The sequence below is a fragment of the Bubalus kerabau genome, chromosome 4 (genome assembly GCF_029407905.1).
Source record: "Bubalus kerabau isolate K-KA32 ecotype Philippines breed swamp buffalo chromosome 4, PCC_UOA_SB_1v2, whole genome shotgun sequence".
NCBI classification, from domain to species: Eukaryota; Metazoa; Chordata; class Mammalia; order Artiodactyla; family Bovidae; genus Bubalus; species Bubalus kerabau.
This window is the reverse complement of record NC_073627.1, coordinates 150433030-150448026: the sequence shown is the minus strand read 5'-3', so window position 1 is coordinate 150448026 and position 14997 is coordinate 150433030. Positions and strand designations below refer to the sequence as shown.

Below are 14997 nucleotides of genomic sequence, written 5' to 3'. Positions count from 1 at the left end.
CAAACCTAAGTTTCCTACATTGCAGGCAGATTCTTTACCATCTGAGCCACCAGGGAAGCACATACTCCCTTTTAAATTGCCCTCAGTAAAGTTTTATAATTTTCTCTCTATATATGCGTGTGTTAGTTGCTCAGTTGTGTCTGACTCTGCAACCGCATGAACTGTAGCCCTCCAGGCTCCTCTGTCCATGGAATTCTCCAGGCAAGAATACTGGAGTAGGTTGCCATAGAGTTCTAATATTTTTTGTTAGAAGTAGATTTTGTTGTTATTGTTGCAAATATCATTTAAACAGGGAAATTTCCTGGTGTCCAGTGTTAGGACTCTGCAGTTCCATTGCAGATGGCACAGGTTTGATCCCTGGTCAGGGAACTAAGATCCTGCATGCTGCAAGGCATGGGCAAAAAAAGATTATTTGGAAAGTTAGAGGTATGTTGACTTAATATTGTTCACAAACCTTAAATTTCTGAATTGTAGTTTATTCAGCAGGAATTTTTAGGACTTCAAGCCTAGGAGGCAGCATCTCAAGTAATTGTGAGAGAACTACTCCGAGGAGTTGAGGCAGGGAGCTAGTACATATAGGAGTTTTGCAAAAAAGTGAAGATAGTCTGAACTTCAAACAATTACTGTTAATTAAAGAAAACCAAATATGTTAACTTAAGATATATAGCAGTTTTCTGTTTACAAGAAGATGCCAAATCTGGGCTTGGAAATCATTCCTTTGATATGCACCTCAGCTATCTGGGCCAGTATCCTGTTTTCATATCCTAAATTTCCTTAAGTCTCATGTGGGAGCAACTGCAGTCTGATGGCTCCTATATGGCAGGTTTTCTTTCCTTCCTGAGTTCCCTTAGGCCTCACCAGCTCACTGTAGGCTGTGGCTGCGCAGGTGGCGGCTGCAATAGCTGATGACCTTTGTTTAGTGACATAGCATGAAATAGCCCATTTCTCAGGTACACGTGTTCATCTTTCTTTTGTATATAGTTTTTGTATCTGCAACGTTCTTTCATTTCTTTTACTTGCTTTCCTGTATAGCATAGGACCTACAATTCAGTGTTAGAAATGTAAATACTGGGCATTTTTGTCTGATCTCAAAGGGAAAGCTTTTAATATTTTGCCATTAAGTATGTTGTTTGCTGGAAGTTTATCTGAGATGCCTTTTATCTGTGTTCTAGTTACCTTTTGCTGTTAGGACATAGACCCTACCTCTGGATGGAAAGTGAAAGTGAAAGTGAAAGTGGCTCAGCCATGTTTGACTCCTGGTGGCTCCATGGACTATACAGTCCGTGGAATTCTCCAGGCCAGAATACTGGAGTGGGTAGCCTTTCCCTTCTCCAAGGGATCTTCCCAACCCAGGGATCGAACCCAAGTCTCCCACATTGCAGGCAGTTTCTTTACCAGCTGAGCCACAAGGGAAGCCCATCTCTGGATGGAAGGGAGTATCAAAGTCACAGTTTAAGAGTATGTGAGAATGGAGATACTGTTACAGCCATTATCTCTGATTACGGATTTGTGTATTTCTCTTGGTATTTGTTAGATTTTTTTTGTTTTGTTTTCTGTATTTTGAGACTGTATGATTAGGTGCCTAGGTCTTTTTTTTTTTTTTTGTCCCACTACACAGCATGTGGGCATCTTAGTTCCCTGACCAAGGATCGAACCCATGCCCCCTGCAGTGGAAGCACAGAGCTCTAACCAGTGGACTGCCAGGGAATTCCCATGGGTGCCTAAAATTTTAAGTTAGTTAAACCTTCCTGGTGCATTAAAGTGTTTAATTGTACGAGGTGGAACTCTTGTTTCAGTTCGTTTAGTGTTTCCCTGGAATCCAAAACAGGCATGCCTAACTCACCAGATTATAATGGTGAATGTATTCTCCCTGTCAACAACGCAAGGACTTTTACTCCATTTCCCTTTCCTCCCAACTTATATGCTCTTGCCACTAAGTGCTTTAACACTCTAAATCTCGTAATACATTTTAATTTTCTTTTAAGAAAATGTCCATTTATATTTACTGCTTCCTTTGTTTTCCTTTCCTTTGTGGATCTCACACTTGCCATTTTCCTCCTGACTGAAACTACCTTCTTTAGAATTTACTGATGGTCTGCTTCAATTCTCTTCATTTTTGTCTGAAAAAGGGAAAAAAAATTCCTTTGTTTTTGAAATATATTCTTGTTTTAATTCTGCTTTCGCAGAGCTTCAGAGATGTAATTCTGCTATCTCTGGCTTCCGTTGTTTCTCTCTGGGTTTCTGTTCTCCCTTTATTTTTGACCTAGGAGTTCCTCACTATCTTCCTAGCCCTTTCATGCCTTATGAAGGTTTTAAATTATTTTACCTAGCGTTTTTAATTGTTTTCAGCAGCGGTATTTTTTTTTTCCCCCCAGTGGTACAGCTCTATTTTATTTAGAAGATAGCAGGAGAATCCCTCCTCGAAGCATGAGGGCATGCCAACCCAAAGACATGAAGAGAAGAGAGTGGAGGAGCGCGCCAGCGCGCGGGAGAGAGAGAGAGAAAGAGTGCACGCACACGGGGGAGATAGAGAGAGCGCGCGCTTTGGCTCCTCCTTTTGTATGTTTTTTCCAGCCCCCTGGGCCTACCCTATGCAAATTGGGCTAGCCAGGAGTGTTGTTTGTTCTACCTGAGGTCTTCACTCTGGTCCTCGGACCTTCCTTTGACCTTCCTTTATTCTATTTTTGCAGCCTTTTCCCTTCCTCGTCTTTTAGCCACCACCATTTTGGACTTCTGTTTCCTATTCTAACTACCTAACATTCCCCCCTCAAGAGATGAGAAGTCCAATTCTTTGAGAATAGGGGTGTCGAAGTCTTTCTGGCTACTTCCTGCTGAATTGGGACAGCGAGGGGTGTTGGGCCTCCCCCTCTTGCTAGTCTCAGGCCTCAGAGTCTTCATAGTGGTGTCCACCTAAGAGTGAGCGGTATTTTCCATGGTTGGCTGTAGTTTTGTATCTTTGTTGAACTGGCACTGCATGTTGTAGCTTGTTGACCTGCCACATCCAGTTGCACCCTTGGCTCCAGCCCCATGATGGTTATCTGTGACAGGCAGGCTGGCTGGAGCGGGCCGCTTCAGTCCTTAACCAGAGGTCTTCTGGAATCTGAGGTTGAGCTGCATGAGCTTTCTGCTGAGTTCGTTTTTTGCTGTCCTGGTCTCCAGCATGATGGGCCTCTTGGCACTTCTCTTGCGCTGGGTTTTCTTTGCTTTCTGCTTCAACCATGGGAGGTTTCGCTGAATTGGGCTCCTGCTGTGCTTGGCCTCTTCCTCAAGTCATGGCACCATAGATGTTAGGTGAGTGTATGCTCCTCGGTTCTGTCTCGTCACAACAAAGGTTCGGAGTGATGGACATTAAAGCCCTCAGCGTGCCACAGCTCTCAGGTCTTAGAAAAACCATGTTAAAGCTCTTAGACAAATCAGTGTTACAGCTCTATTTTATTTAAAAGATAGCAGGAGAATCCATCCTCGAAGCGTGAGGGCATGCCAACCCAAAGACATGAAGAGAAGAGTGTGGAGGAACACGCCAGCGCACTGGAGAGAGAGAGAGAAAGAGCTCACTCACTCGGGGGAGAGAGGTCAGCAGCGGTATTAACACAAATAATTTTGCCCATGGTTTACCAGAAACTAGAAGTCAGTACTGCCTTTATTTTGAATTCTATATGGTAGTAGGGGCAACTGATTCTCTTCGATACCTAAGAACCTCTGAAATTGTAATATCACCAGCTATATGACTGAGTCAGTTGTACACTGTTAACCAGAATATTGTTGACCAGAAAAAAACACACAACCTGAAAGTGTGGTGGATTCATTTTGATGTTTGGCAAAACTAATACAATATTGTAAAGTTTAAAAATAAAATAAAACGAAAATGAAAAAAAAAAAAGAAAATTATGTTTTATTGTGAAGACAAAACGAGGACTTAAGCCCAGGAGGCAGTCTCTCAGCTAAGATAGCTCTGAGAGAGTGCGCCAAAGAGGTAAGGGAGGAGCCAGCATATGTAAAAATTTTTGCAACAAAGATCAGGTAGTTGGAACTTCAAAAGATTACTGTTAATTAAAACTGTGTAGTCAAGGTTATGGTTTTTCCGGTTGTCATGTATGATGTGAGAGTTGGACGATGAAGAAGGCTGCTGCTAAGTCACTTCAGTCGTGTCCGACTCTGTGTGACCCCATAGACGGCAGCCCACCAGGCTCCCCGGTCCCTGGGATTCTCCAGGCAAGAACACTGGAGTGGGTTGCCATTTCCTTCTCCAATGCATGAAAGTGAAAAGTGAAAGTGAAGTCACTCAGTTGTGTCCGACTCTTAGCGACCCCATGGACTGCAGCCTACCAGGCTCCTCCATCCATGGGATTTTCCAGGCAAGAGTACTGGAGTGGGGTGCCACTGCCTTCTCCGATAAAGAAGGCTGAGTGCCGAAAAATAAATGCTTTCTAATCGTGGTTGTGTTAAGGAGTCCAAGCTCGCTTTACATGTCACACGGTAGGCCAATAAATCCAAGAAATGAAGCTTTGAGACAAGGAAGGGACTTTATTTGGGGAGCCAGCTGACCAAGAACAGAGGCTAGGCCTCAAAATAACTGTCTTGTTGAGGCCTGAATGCCAGGTTCTTTTATGGATCAGAGATGGTGGGGAGGTAAGGAAACAAAGTAAAAAGACCATTTAATTCTTGCAAATATCTCCTAGAGTGGCAAGCCTTAGGCAGGGGCATGTGTTAGTTTCACTTCCTTATACCCTTCACAAATCAAATCCCTTATACAGTGGAAGTGACAAATAGATTCAAGGATTAGAGCTGATAGACAAAGTGCCTGGAGAACTATGGACAGAGGTTCATGACATTGTACAGGAGACAGGGATCAAGACCATCCTCAAGAAAAAGAAATGCAAAAAGGCAGATTGGTTGTCTGAGGAGGCCTTACAAATAGCTGAGAAGAGAGAAGTGAAAGGCAAAGGAGAAAAGGAAAGATATAACCATTTGAATGCAGAGTTCCAAAAAATAGTAAGCAGAGATAAGAAAGCCTGCAAAGAAATAGAGGAAAACAATAGAATGGGAAAGACTAGAGATCTCTTTGAGAAAATTAGAGATACCAAGGGAATATTTCATGCAAAGATGAGCATAGTAAAGGACAGAAATGGTAGGGACCTAACAGAAGCAGAAGATATTAAGAAGAGGTGGCAACAGTACATGGAAGAACTGTACAAAAAAGATCTTCATGATCCAGATAACCACGATGGTGTGATCACTCATCTAGAGACAGATATCCTGGAATGCGAAGTCAAGTGGGCCTTACGAAGCATCACTACAAACAAAGATAATGGAGGTGATGGAATTTCAGTTGAGCTATTTCAAATCCTACAAGTTGATGCTATGAAAGTGCTGCACTCAATATGCCAGCAAATTTGGAAAACTCAGCAGTGGCCACAGGACTGGAAAAGGTCAGTTTTCATTCCAATCCCAAAGAAAGGCAATGCCAAAGAATACTCAAACTACCACACAATTGCACTCATCTCACATGCTAGCAAAGTAATGCTCAAAATTCTCCAAGCTGGGCTTCATCAGTATGTGAACTGTGAACTTCCAGATGTTCAAGCTGGATTTAGAAAAGGCAGAGGAACCAGAGATCAAATTGCCAACATCCGTTGGATCATTGAAAAAGCAAGAGAGTTCCAGAGAAACATCTGCTTCTGCTTTATTGACTATGCCAAAGCCTTTGACTGTGTGGATCACAACAAACTGTGGAAAATTCTTAAAGAGATGGGAATAGCAGACCATCTTACCTGCCTCCTGAGAAATCTGTATGCAGGTCAAGAAGCAACAGTTAGAACTGGACATGGTTAGACTGGTTCCAGATCCGGAAAGGAGTACGTCAAGGCTGTATATTGTCAGCCTGCTTATTTAACTTATATGAAAAGTACATCATGTGACATGCCAGGCTGGATGAAGCACAAGCTGGAATCAAGATTGCTGGGAGAAATATCAACAGCCTAAGATATGCAGATGCTACCACTGTAATGGCAGAAAGTGAAGAGAAACTAAAGAGCCCCTTGATGAAAGTGAAAGAGGAGAGTGAAAAAGTTGGCTTGAAACTCAACATTCAAAAACTTAATGTAGGTATTCCGCCCCGCCCGCGCGGCGGTCGGTGCCCTGTCACTGCCTGCTCCGTCCATGGCTAGGGCCCTTGGGTTGTAAATTGACGACCAAAGCTCCCGACGCGGCCCTGGTCCTGATGGCGGCGGCGGCGGCGGCGGCCCTGGCAGCCACCGAGCCACCTCCAGCGATGCCGCAGGCGGCAGGAGCCGGAGGGCCCGCCGCCCGCCGAGACTTCTACTGGCTGCGCTCCTTCCTGGCTGGAGGTATTGCTGGATGCTGTGCCAAAACAACAGTTGCTCCCTTGGATCGAGTAAAGGTTTTGTTACAAGCTCACAACCACCATTACAGACATTTGGCTAATTACTACAAAACTGGGAGTTTCTGGTCATGTGCATAGATTAATGGCTGGATCCATGGCAGGTATGACAGCAGTTATCTGTACTTACCCTCTTGACATGGTTAGAGTACGCCTAGCATTCCAGGTGAAAGGGGAACACACTTATACAGGAATTATTCATGCATTCAAAACGATTTATGCAAAGGAAGGTGGTTTCCTTGGATTTTACAGAGGCTTGATGCCTACTATATTAGGAATGGCTCCATATGCAGGTGTTTCATTTTTTACTTTTGGTACCTTAAAGAGTGTTGGGCTTTCCTATGCTCCCACCCTTCTTGGCAGACCTTCATCAGACAATCCTAATGTCTTAGTTTTGAAAACTCACATAAACTTACTTTGTGGAGGTGTTGCTGGAGCAATAGCACAGACAATATCCTACCCATTTGATGTAACACGTCGGCGAATGCAGTTAGGAACTGTTCTTCCAGAATTTGAAAAGTGCCTTACCATGCGAGAGACTATGAAGTATGTCTATGGACACCATGGAATTCGAAAAGGATTATATCGTGGTTTATCTCTTAATTACATTCGCTGCGTTCCTTCTCAGGCAGTGGCTTTTACAACATATGAACTTATGAAGCAGTTTTTTCACCTCAATTAAAAAAATCATGATTTCTTTTCCTTTATAAACTCTCAGAGGGAAAAATAAAATGTTAATTTAATTTGGGGGAGAACATTACTTGAAGGGGGATATTTACCCTGTCACAGGAACCACTGGTATTTTAGTACTTGATTTTTCTATTCATCACAAATCAAAAGTGCTTACTATACTTTTTGATGCCAGTAGTTATATTTTAGAACATTGCAAAAAAAAAAAATTCCTAAGCTGATGCTGGTTAATCAGTAAGGTTATTGGAAACCATTTTAAAGTGTTATTTGAAAGTAGAACTAACTTGAAATGAATTCAAGAGGTTGCCATTAGTTTTATTATGCTATTCCAAGCTTTTAATTATAATCATGATTTTCAAAGACTGTAACATTGGTTTTTGTTATTATAATAAACAGGCTTGGTTATATTATAGCAGAATGATGAGAACTGACATTTTAAGTTATATGAAACATAGGTTAGAAGCCAGCATTGAAGTATTATTCATATGTCTCTTCTCATAATTCTGCTCCACTGGATAGAAGGACAAACACTTTTTCTCTTCATTTTTGATAAATATTGTATTTAAAAAGTAGCCATGTAGACACTCATCAGTAAGTCACGAATTTTCAGGTCTTGCTCAAATGTCATTACCAGTTTCTGAGTGATTTAAGTATGTTTTTAAATTTCACTGTATTTCCAAGGGCAGTAATAGTAAATATTGAGTATCTTTGCTCTCAAAACAAATTAGCATTATAGATTTGTTTTTGTTAGATGATTTGGTGTATGTTAGAAAATTTATTTAAGTGGACTGTGAAATATCCATTAATATAGATGTGAATGTTGAAGAATGTTTCCGAGGTATTATGTTATGACACATCAACTAGTTCTTCCACATAAAATAATTTTAGTGCAATATAAACTTAAGTAGAAATGTAAAACATGATCTGAATTGCTATCCTTTATAGTATAATGGTTTAAAATGTAAGAATTCCATTTATTAGGTTCAGAGTACTTTTTTATGTTTTATTGTAAGCATGACAAAAAATGAGAGGGGAACAGTTATAGTTCTATCCTCCAAAATAGCAATTTGTAGAATTAATATGATTTTTAAGGCATTAGAAAACTAAGTTGAAAGTGTTATTTCTGTTTCAGTTTTTTTTTTTTTTTTTTGCATAAAGATTTCTTGTCATATCTTGGTTAAATTATATGAACTGGTTTCATTTTCAAAGTCTTTATTTTACAATAATGTTTATCTTTGTATGATTTATAAGCATACCCACAGGTGTACATGTGTTCCTAAAACTATTTTGTATATTTTCATTTGTGGGCTACACTGTAGCTAAATACTGTTATCAAATCTCAAGATAATTTAAATGTATAAAATAAGTATCTCAGTTATGTTATCAATAAAGGAGGACTGCAAATATTTTTTTAAATAAAAATTTGCATTCTAAAAAAAAAAAAAAAAAAAAAAAAAAAAAAAAAAAAAAAACTTAATGTAATGGCATCCGGTCCCATCACTTCATGGCAAATAGATGGGGAAACAGTAGAAACAGTGACAGACTTAATTTGGGGGGGGCTCCAAAAATCACTGCAGATGGTGACTGCAAGCATGAAATTAAAAGATGCTTGCTTCTTAGAAGAACAGGCTACATTGTTTAACCTTGGTAGATATTTACTTATTGTAGGCCTTTAAGACAAAGTAATGCGGCCAGCATACACAGCTTTTTGAAAGCGTCACTATTTGACACATCAGTGAGATATGAACCTTTGTCTTCGTCCAGAAAAGTGCTTATATGTCTAGATAGCAGAAATTTGTACACTTTTTCAATGGCTTTCTGAGCCTCATCCATGATCTATATTTGTAGAGTTTATAAACTATAAGCACCCATCCTCAACTCATCAACCTACCTAGGGGTCTCCGCCCAAGAGAGGTGCTTGTTCAGAGCTTTGTTTTCAGGAAACAGTCTACTAATATGGGCAAGGCCAAAATTTCTGTTTCTATCCACCTTCCCCACCACCACCAGGATTGGGGATATCACTGCATACCTATTTTTTGATCACATGGAGAAACTTGTATGTGTTCTGGATTCTGGAAAATTCAGTCATTGCAAGCAAAGGAACTCTGAATGATTTGCTTTCTGATGGGGAGTGAATGTCACCATCTTTATTGATGAAGGAAAATGTTATTGGAGTTCTAACCAAATATTCTTTCTTTCTTTTTTTTTATTGAAGCTGTTTCCTCTGCCTCTCCTCTACGTTGGAAACCACATAAGTGGATTAGCAAGCACAAGTAAATTAAGGTAGAGTGCAGAATAACGGTTGCTTGGCAGTTCTTCACTAGTTTTCTTTTAGTGTCACAGAGATAAACTTTGATTTTTTCAAGATATTGCTTGGGCTATATATGGAAGATAATAATATTTCATAATTTTAAGGAAATAAGGTAGTTTTGAGTTTGATAATGCTTTAGAAATGTTAAAAAGCTGATATAGTTTTCTTTATGTCCAAGTCTGAAGATAGAATGTGAGATATGTAGGAATCAAGATAGAGAACATATGATTTTCCAGGAAGATTCATTTATACGAATGTGGTTCTGTGTAACTTTTGATTCCATCACAGTTTTATAAAAGCAGGAACACTGTCATTTTTCATGTAGTTCAAGTTTGGTACAAGGAAAAAATAATGACAGATATTATTTTCAAGTATGTGATACATATTTCTGAAGTTTGCATCTGCATTTATTTTATGGTCCTTTGACTACTTTGTTAATAGTCCCTATAAAAATGAAAATGGAAGTGTACGATGAACAAGTCATCCTATAAATTGGAAAATGTGGTGTGAAATATGTAGCCTAATGAATACACATGCGGGTCACGAAACTTATGAAAAAGATGTGAATAATGAGAAAATCAAGTTTATGTAAAGGGTGACAGAAGTAGAGTAAAGTCTGTTCGTATAGGAAGAGTAGAAAAGAGGCAGGTAGGAAGTAAGCTAGAAGGAGAAAGTACATAGAACCTGTTGCCTTTCACTCTTGTTTGGAAAGGGTGGATCGTGGTGGTTGTGAAAAACAAAATGTGCAATCCTGTTTCTGATTATACCTTTTAGTTTTTCTTTCTGGGATCAGGTCAACCAATTTTCCTTAATTTCCAAATTTGTATTAAAGCTTCCTGTGGCAGGTGCTATTGCTGTATTGCCATGTAACCTCTTGGCCTGTCTCTGAGCCCACTTGCAGCGTGGGAGTGCCTTCAGTTCCCCTGATAGCTGCCCAGCTCTTGCACTGGGGGTCTGGGTAGATGAGGGATTCTTTTTTTTAGTGATCTTAGAAACATCTTTATTAGAAGTGTTCTTCAATACTTTTCTGCATGCGTAGCAGAAGAGGAAGATGAAGGCCTTTAGCAAGTAAGACTGAGGAGAAGGGAAGGAAATTGCTTGCTTATACATGGTGTCATGTGGTATGTTTCTGTCTCTCCTGTTTTCAGTAAACTGGAAGTTGGTTCTAGAGGCTTAATCAAATTCAGATTCAGTTTTTCAGGCAAGATCAGTTTATTAGTGATGTTGGGTTCTTTCTTCTGCATCACCTCATAGGGCACATAATGTTTTATCCCACTTCTAATGATATTTAATTGATCAAAAATTCAGTCTTTAATGATTTTAAGGGGTCAGTCTGGTCCCTTCATTAGAACGTTCCTCATCAATTTTTTACTTAATGAGGTTAGCACACACTGATGATCACTGTGTAGATCCATTATTTCATTACAAATTGAAAAATGATGATTTTCTAAACTATATCTCCCCTTCTGCAATTATTATCTAAACTTCCTCAGTGAATACAAATTTTCATTCACCATTTCATACAGGAAAGGCAGGACAAAAGCTTTATTTTTAAGCATCCAGAGTAATAAGCCAGTGTTGTGTTACCGTCAGTAGTGAGCTGCAGTTTTTGTTTGTTTTGTTTTTTACCAGCATTATTAACTCATGAATTGTTATTTACAAGTCCCATATCAGATACGCACTTTGCAAATATTTTCTCTCCGTCTATAGCTTGCCTTTTTCATTCTCTTAACACTGTTTCTCAGAGCAGAAGTTTACATTTTAATGACATTCCACTATTGTTTTTTTCTTTCATGGATTATGCCTTTGATATTTTATCTAAAAATTCATTACCAAACCAGGGTCCTCTAGATTTTCTCCTACATTATCTTCCAGAGGTTTTATGTTTTACATTTAGGTGTATGGTCCATTTTGAAGTTAAGTTTTATGATAGGTATAAAGCCTGTGTCTAGATTCAGTTGTTTTTTTTTTTAACATGTAGATGTCCGGTTGTTTGAAAACCATTTCTTGAAAGGCTAGTCTTTCTCCCTTGAACTGTATTTACTGCTTCGTCAGAGATCAGTTGACTCTATTTGTGTGGGTTTATTTCTGGGCTCTCTATTCTGTTCCATTGAGCTATTTGTTTCGTTTACCTAATGTTTTAGTTCATTATACGCATCTTCTTTTGATGCTTAAATTGTATCATCTCAGGTCAGTGGGAGCTCTTTGAGTAGATGCCTATGTTCTAGGGCTCCAGTAGTCTTTGATTACTTCCTTGCTTCCTGGCACATGATGTCCAGGTTTATCAAACTTTTTCTGCCATTTCTCCAAGGGTCCCCTGGTTATTTTTGTTGTCAGATTGAGGCCATAGTATGAGTGCTGGATATATTTGGAAGGAAGGGCTAACACAGTATCCTGATGAATAACATACAGTGTATGAGAAAAAGAAAGACCAAGATGCCTTCATGGTTTGGGGCCCGATGAAGTGCTATCAACTGGGTCCATACCTGGGAGTGGGGTTGCTGAGTCATATGTGTTTAACATTTTGAGGAACTGCCAAATTATTTTCCAAAGTGGCTGTACCATTTACTTTCCCACCAGCAGTGTATGAGGGTTACAATTTCTCTACGTTCTTGCCAAATTTGTTATTGTCTGTCTTTCTGATTATGGCTGTCGCAGTGGTTGTGACGTGGTATCTCACTGTGGTTTTGATTTGCATTTCCCTGATGACTAATGATACTGACCAGCTTTTCATGTGCTGATCAGCCATTTATCTGGCTTCTTTGGAGGAATGTCTATTCAAGTCCTTTGCCTATTTTTAATAGGGTTATTTATCTTTTTATTATTGAGTTTTAAGTCTTTATATAGTCTAGATACAGGTGCTTTATTATATACATGATTGCAAAATTTTCTCCTATTCTGTGGATTGTCTTTTTACTCTCTTGATGGTATACTTCGAAGCACAAAAGTTTTAAGGTTTTAAAAATTTAGTGAATAATTAAAGTTAAACATACCTAGTATACGCATTTTAGCCATTTTTAAGTGGACAGTTTATTACATATATTCACAGTCTTGAGCAACCATCACCACTACCTATTTCCAGAAAGTTTTCATCATCCCCAACAGAAATTCTGTACCATTAAACAATAATGCCCCATTCGCCCTCCCCCCCAGCCCTGGTAAACTCTGTTTTACTGTCTCTATGAATTTGCCTGTTCTAGATATTTCATACAAATGGAATCATACAGTATTTGTCCTTTTATTATGTCCAGTTTATTTCAGTTAGTGTAATGTTTTTAAGTTTCATCCATGTTGTAGCATGTATCAAAATTTCATTCCTTAGTAAGATTGTATAAGATTCTACTGTTTGGATCTATCATATGTTCTTTATCTATTTATACATTTTGGTAAAGTCTGATATTTCTATTTTTTGTTATTGTTGCTGTGCTTTTGGTATTGTGTCTAAGAAAACTTTGCCTGATCCAGTGTCATGAAGATATAATCCTATTCTTTCATGTAAGAGTTTTATAGTTTTCCTATATTTAGGTCTTTGATATATTTTGAGATAATTTTTTATATATAGAGTGAGGTAGGGGTCCAAAATCATTCTTTTGCCTATGAATGTTGAGTTGTTTCAGCGTTATTTATTGAAAGACTGTTATTTCCCCATTGTATGGTCTTGGTACCCTTGTTAAAAGTTAATTTAACATTTCTAATTAATTAGAAAGATTTATTTCTTGATTCTAAATCTTAATGTTTTGATTAAATGGTTAACTTTAAACCAGTACTAGATAATACTGAAAATTGTAGCTTTGTAGTAAGTTTTGAAATTGGGCTCACCAACTTTGTTCTTCTTTTTCCAGATTGTTTTGGTTTGTTGGTTTTCTTGCATTTCCACACTGATTTTAGAATTAGTCTGTCCGTTGCTGGATGAAAAGGTGGTTGAAATTTTGATAGGGATTATGTTGCATCTATAGATTTATTTGAGAAGTACTTCCATTTTAACAACATTAAGTCTCTGATCCATAGCATGGAGTGTCTTTCCATTTAATCTTCTTTCATCCTTTAACAATATTTGGTAGTTTGTAGTGTATTCCAGTTCTTATACTGCTTTTGTTAAGTTACTCTTAAGAATTTTGTTCTTTATGATGCTATCATAAATGGAGTTGTTAATTTCCTTTTTGGATTGCTCATTTCCTTTTTGGGTTGCTCATTGCTAGTATATAGAAGTGCAATTGATTTTTGTATATTCTTTTTGTTTCATGCATACTTATTTCATTTGTTCTAATAATTTTATGGTGGATTTCTTAGGATTTTCTAGATATATATTATCTGAAAATAGAAACAACTTTCTTTTCTTTTTTTCCAAACTATATGCTTTTTTTTTTTTTTGGACTAATTGCCCTAACTAGAAATTCAAGTGCAATATGAAATAGATGTAGTGGTGAGACCAAACATCCTAGTCTCATTCCTGATCTTAGGGGAAGAACATTCAGCTTTTTACTATTAAGTGTCCATATCTGCTTTTATTTTATTATTATTGTTTTTTCTTTTGGGCCACAGTGTACAGCTTATGGGATATTAGTTCCCCAACTAGGGCTTGAACCTATGTCTTTGGCACTGAGAGTGCAGAGTCCTAACCACTGGACCACCAGGGATTTCCCTTGCTGCTTTTAAAAGGCATCTAAAAGTATTTTTTTTTTTAATTTAATTGAAAATAATGACTTTTTAAAATCTTGCTTTGCAAAAGGCCATTCAAACCAGTCTCATAAGACATCTTTAAGTGTGGACATAAAGTTCCTGAAAATTCTTTCTGCACTGCTCTCTGGTTGTCGTGGGAAACCCTCCACAGGTCTGGTCAGGAGGAGCTGCCCCCTCTCCCTTAAGGTTCTGACTTTCCTTCTTTAGCTCACATCTTCTGAGAGTCACACTGGAAACAGATGGAGGTGGGTTTTTCCAGCCCAGGCAGTCTGTGGCTATGCATTGAGCTGTGTCCTGGAATCTCTGGGTTTTGAGTGAAAGGCTCATAAGTATTTTTAAAAGGCAGTGAATATGGCCTTTTACATTAAATTTTTGGGGAAAATTACCCATAATTTTATCCTCTTGCATACTATTTTAAATATTCACTTTCAGTCTCTTTCTGTACATAGAATGTATCTTATTACAGTTGTAGACTCTACATAGTTTCGTTACCTCCTTGATTTATTTAACGTTTGTAAATAAAGTTTTATATTATAGGATTAGTGCATAATGTTCCCTCAAGTGGATTTAACCAGAATTTATTTGATCATTGCCTTGTCTGATATTTAGACTGTTTCTGATATTTTCGCCAGATACACTACTGCAGTGAACATCTTTGTGCACATGAATTTTTTCTTTTCTTTGGGTTATTATCTTAGGGTAAGTTTCCTAACAAGAAGTGATTAGATCTGCGGTTAGGACCATTTAATGACTGTCCATAGCTAGTCCTAACTTGTTTTGTCAAAGGGTGTATAGGTTCACATTGCATATAATCTTTTAACACAATCTTTGTAGTTTCAACACTTTGTAGTAGTTGGATAGTATGATGTTTTGAATCGTTAATAAGTAAAAGTGGCATGAAATTATTAAATTTCCA

General features: G+C 38.3%; 2 protein-coding genes across 4 annotated transcripts in view; both read left to right on the top strand.

Annotated features, from left to right (window-relative positions):
• Nucleotides 1-14997, top strand: part of SLC35D2 (solute carrier family 35 member D2) — a 62351-nt gene that overhangs the window by 14802 nt on the left and 32552 nt on the right. For 2 of the 3 annotated variants that reach the window (XM_055579008.1, XM_055579009.1), the window contains exon 4: nucleotides 9306-9373. In XM_055579008.1, the coding sequence (XP_055434983.1) occupies nucleotides 9306-9373 (68 nt within the window). Of the gene's footprint in view, nucleotides 1-2623; nucleotides 3573-9305; nucleotides 9374-14997 lie in introns of those variants that run through there. The other variant, XM_055579010.1, reaches the window with a different exon arrangement.
• LOC129650481 (solute carrier family 25 member 16-like) lies at nucleotides 6106-8512 on the top strand. Its single transcript, XM_055579011.1, is given in 2 exon segments — nucleotides 6106-6438; nucleotides 6440-8512. Coding segments are annotated over 2 exon segments (861 nt in total). The 5' UTR covers nucleotides 6106-6220; the 3' UTR covers nucleotides 7083-8512.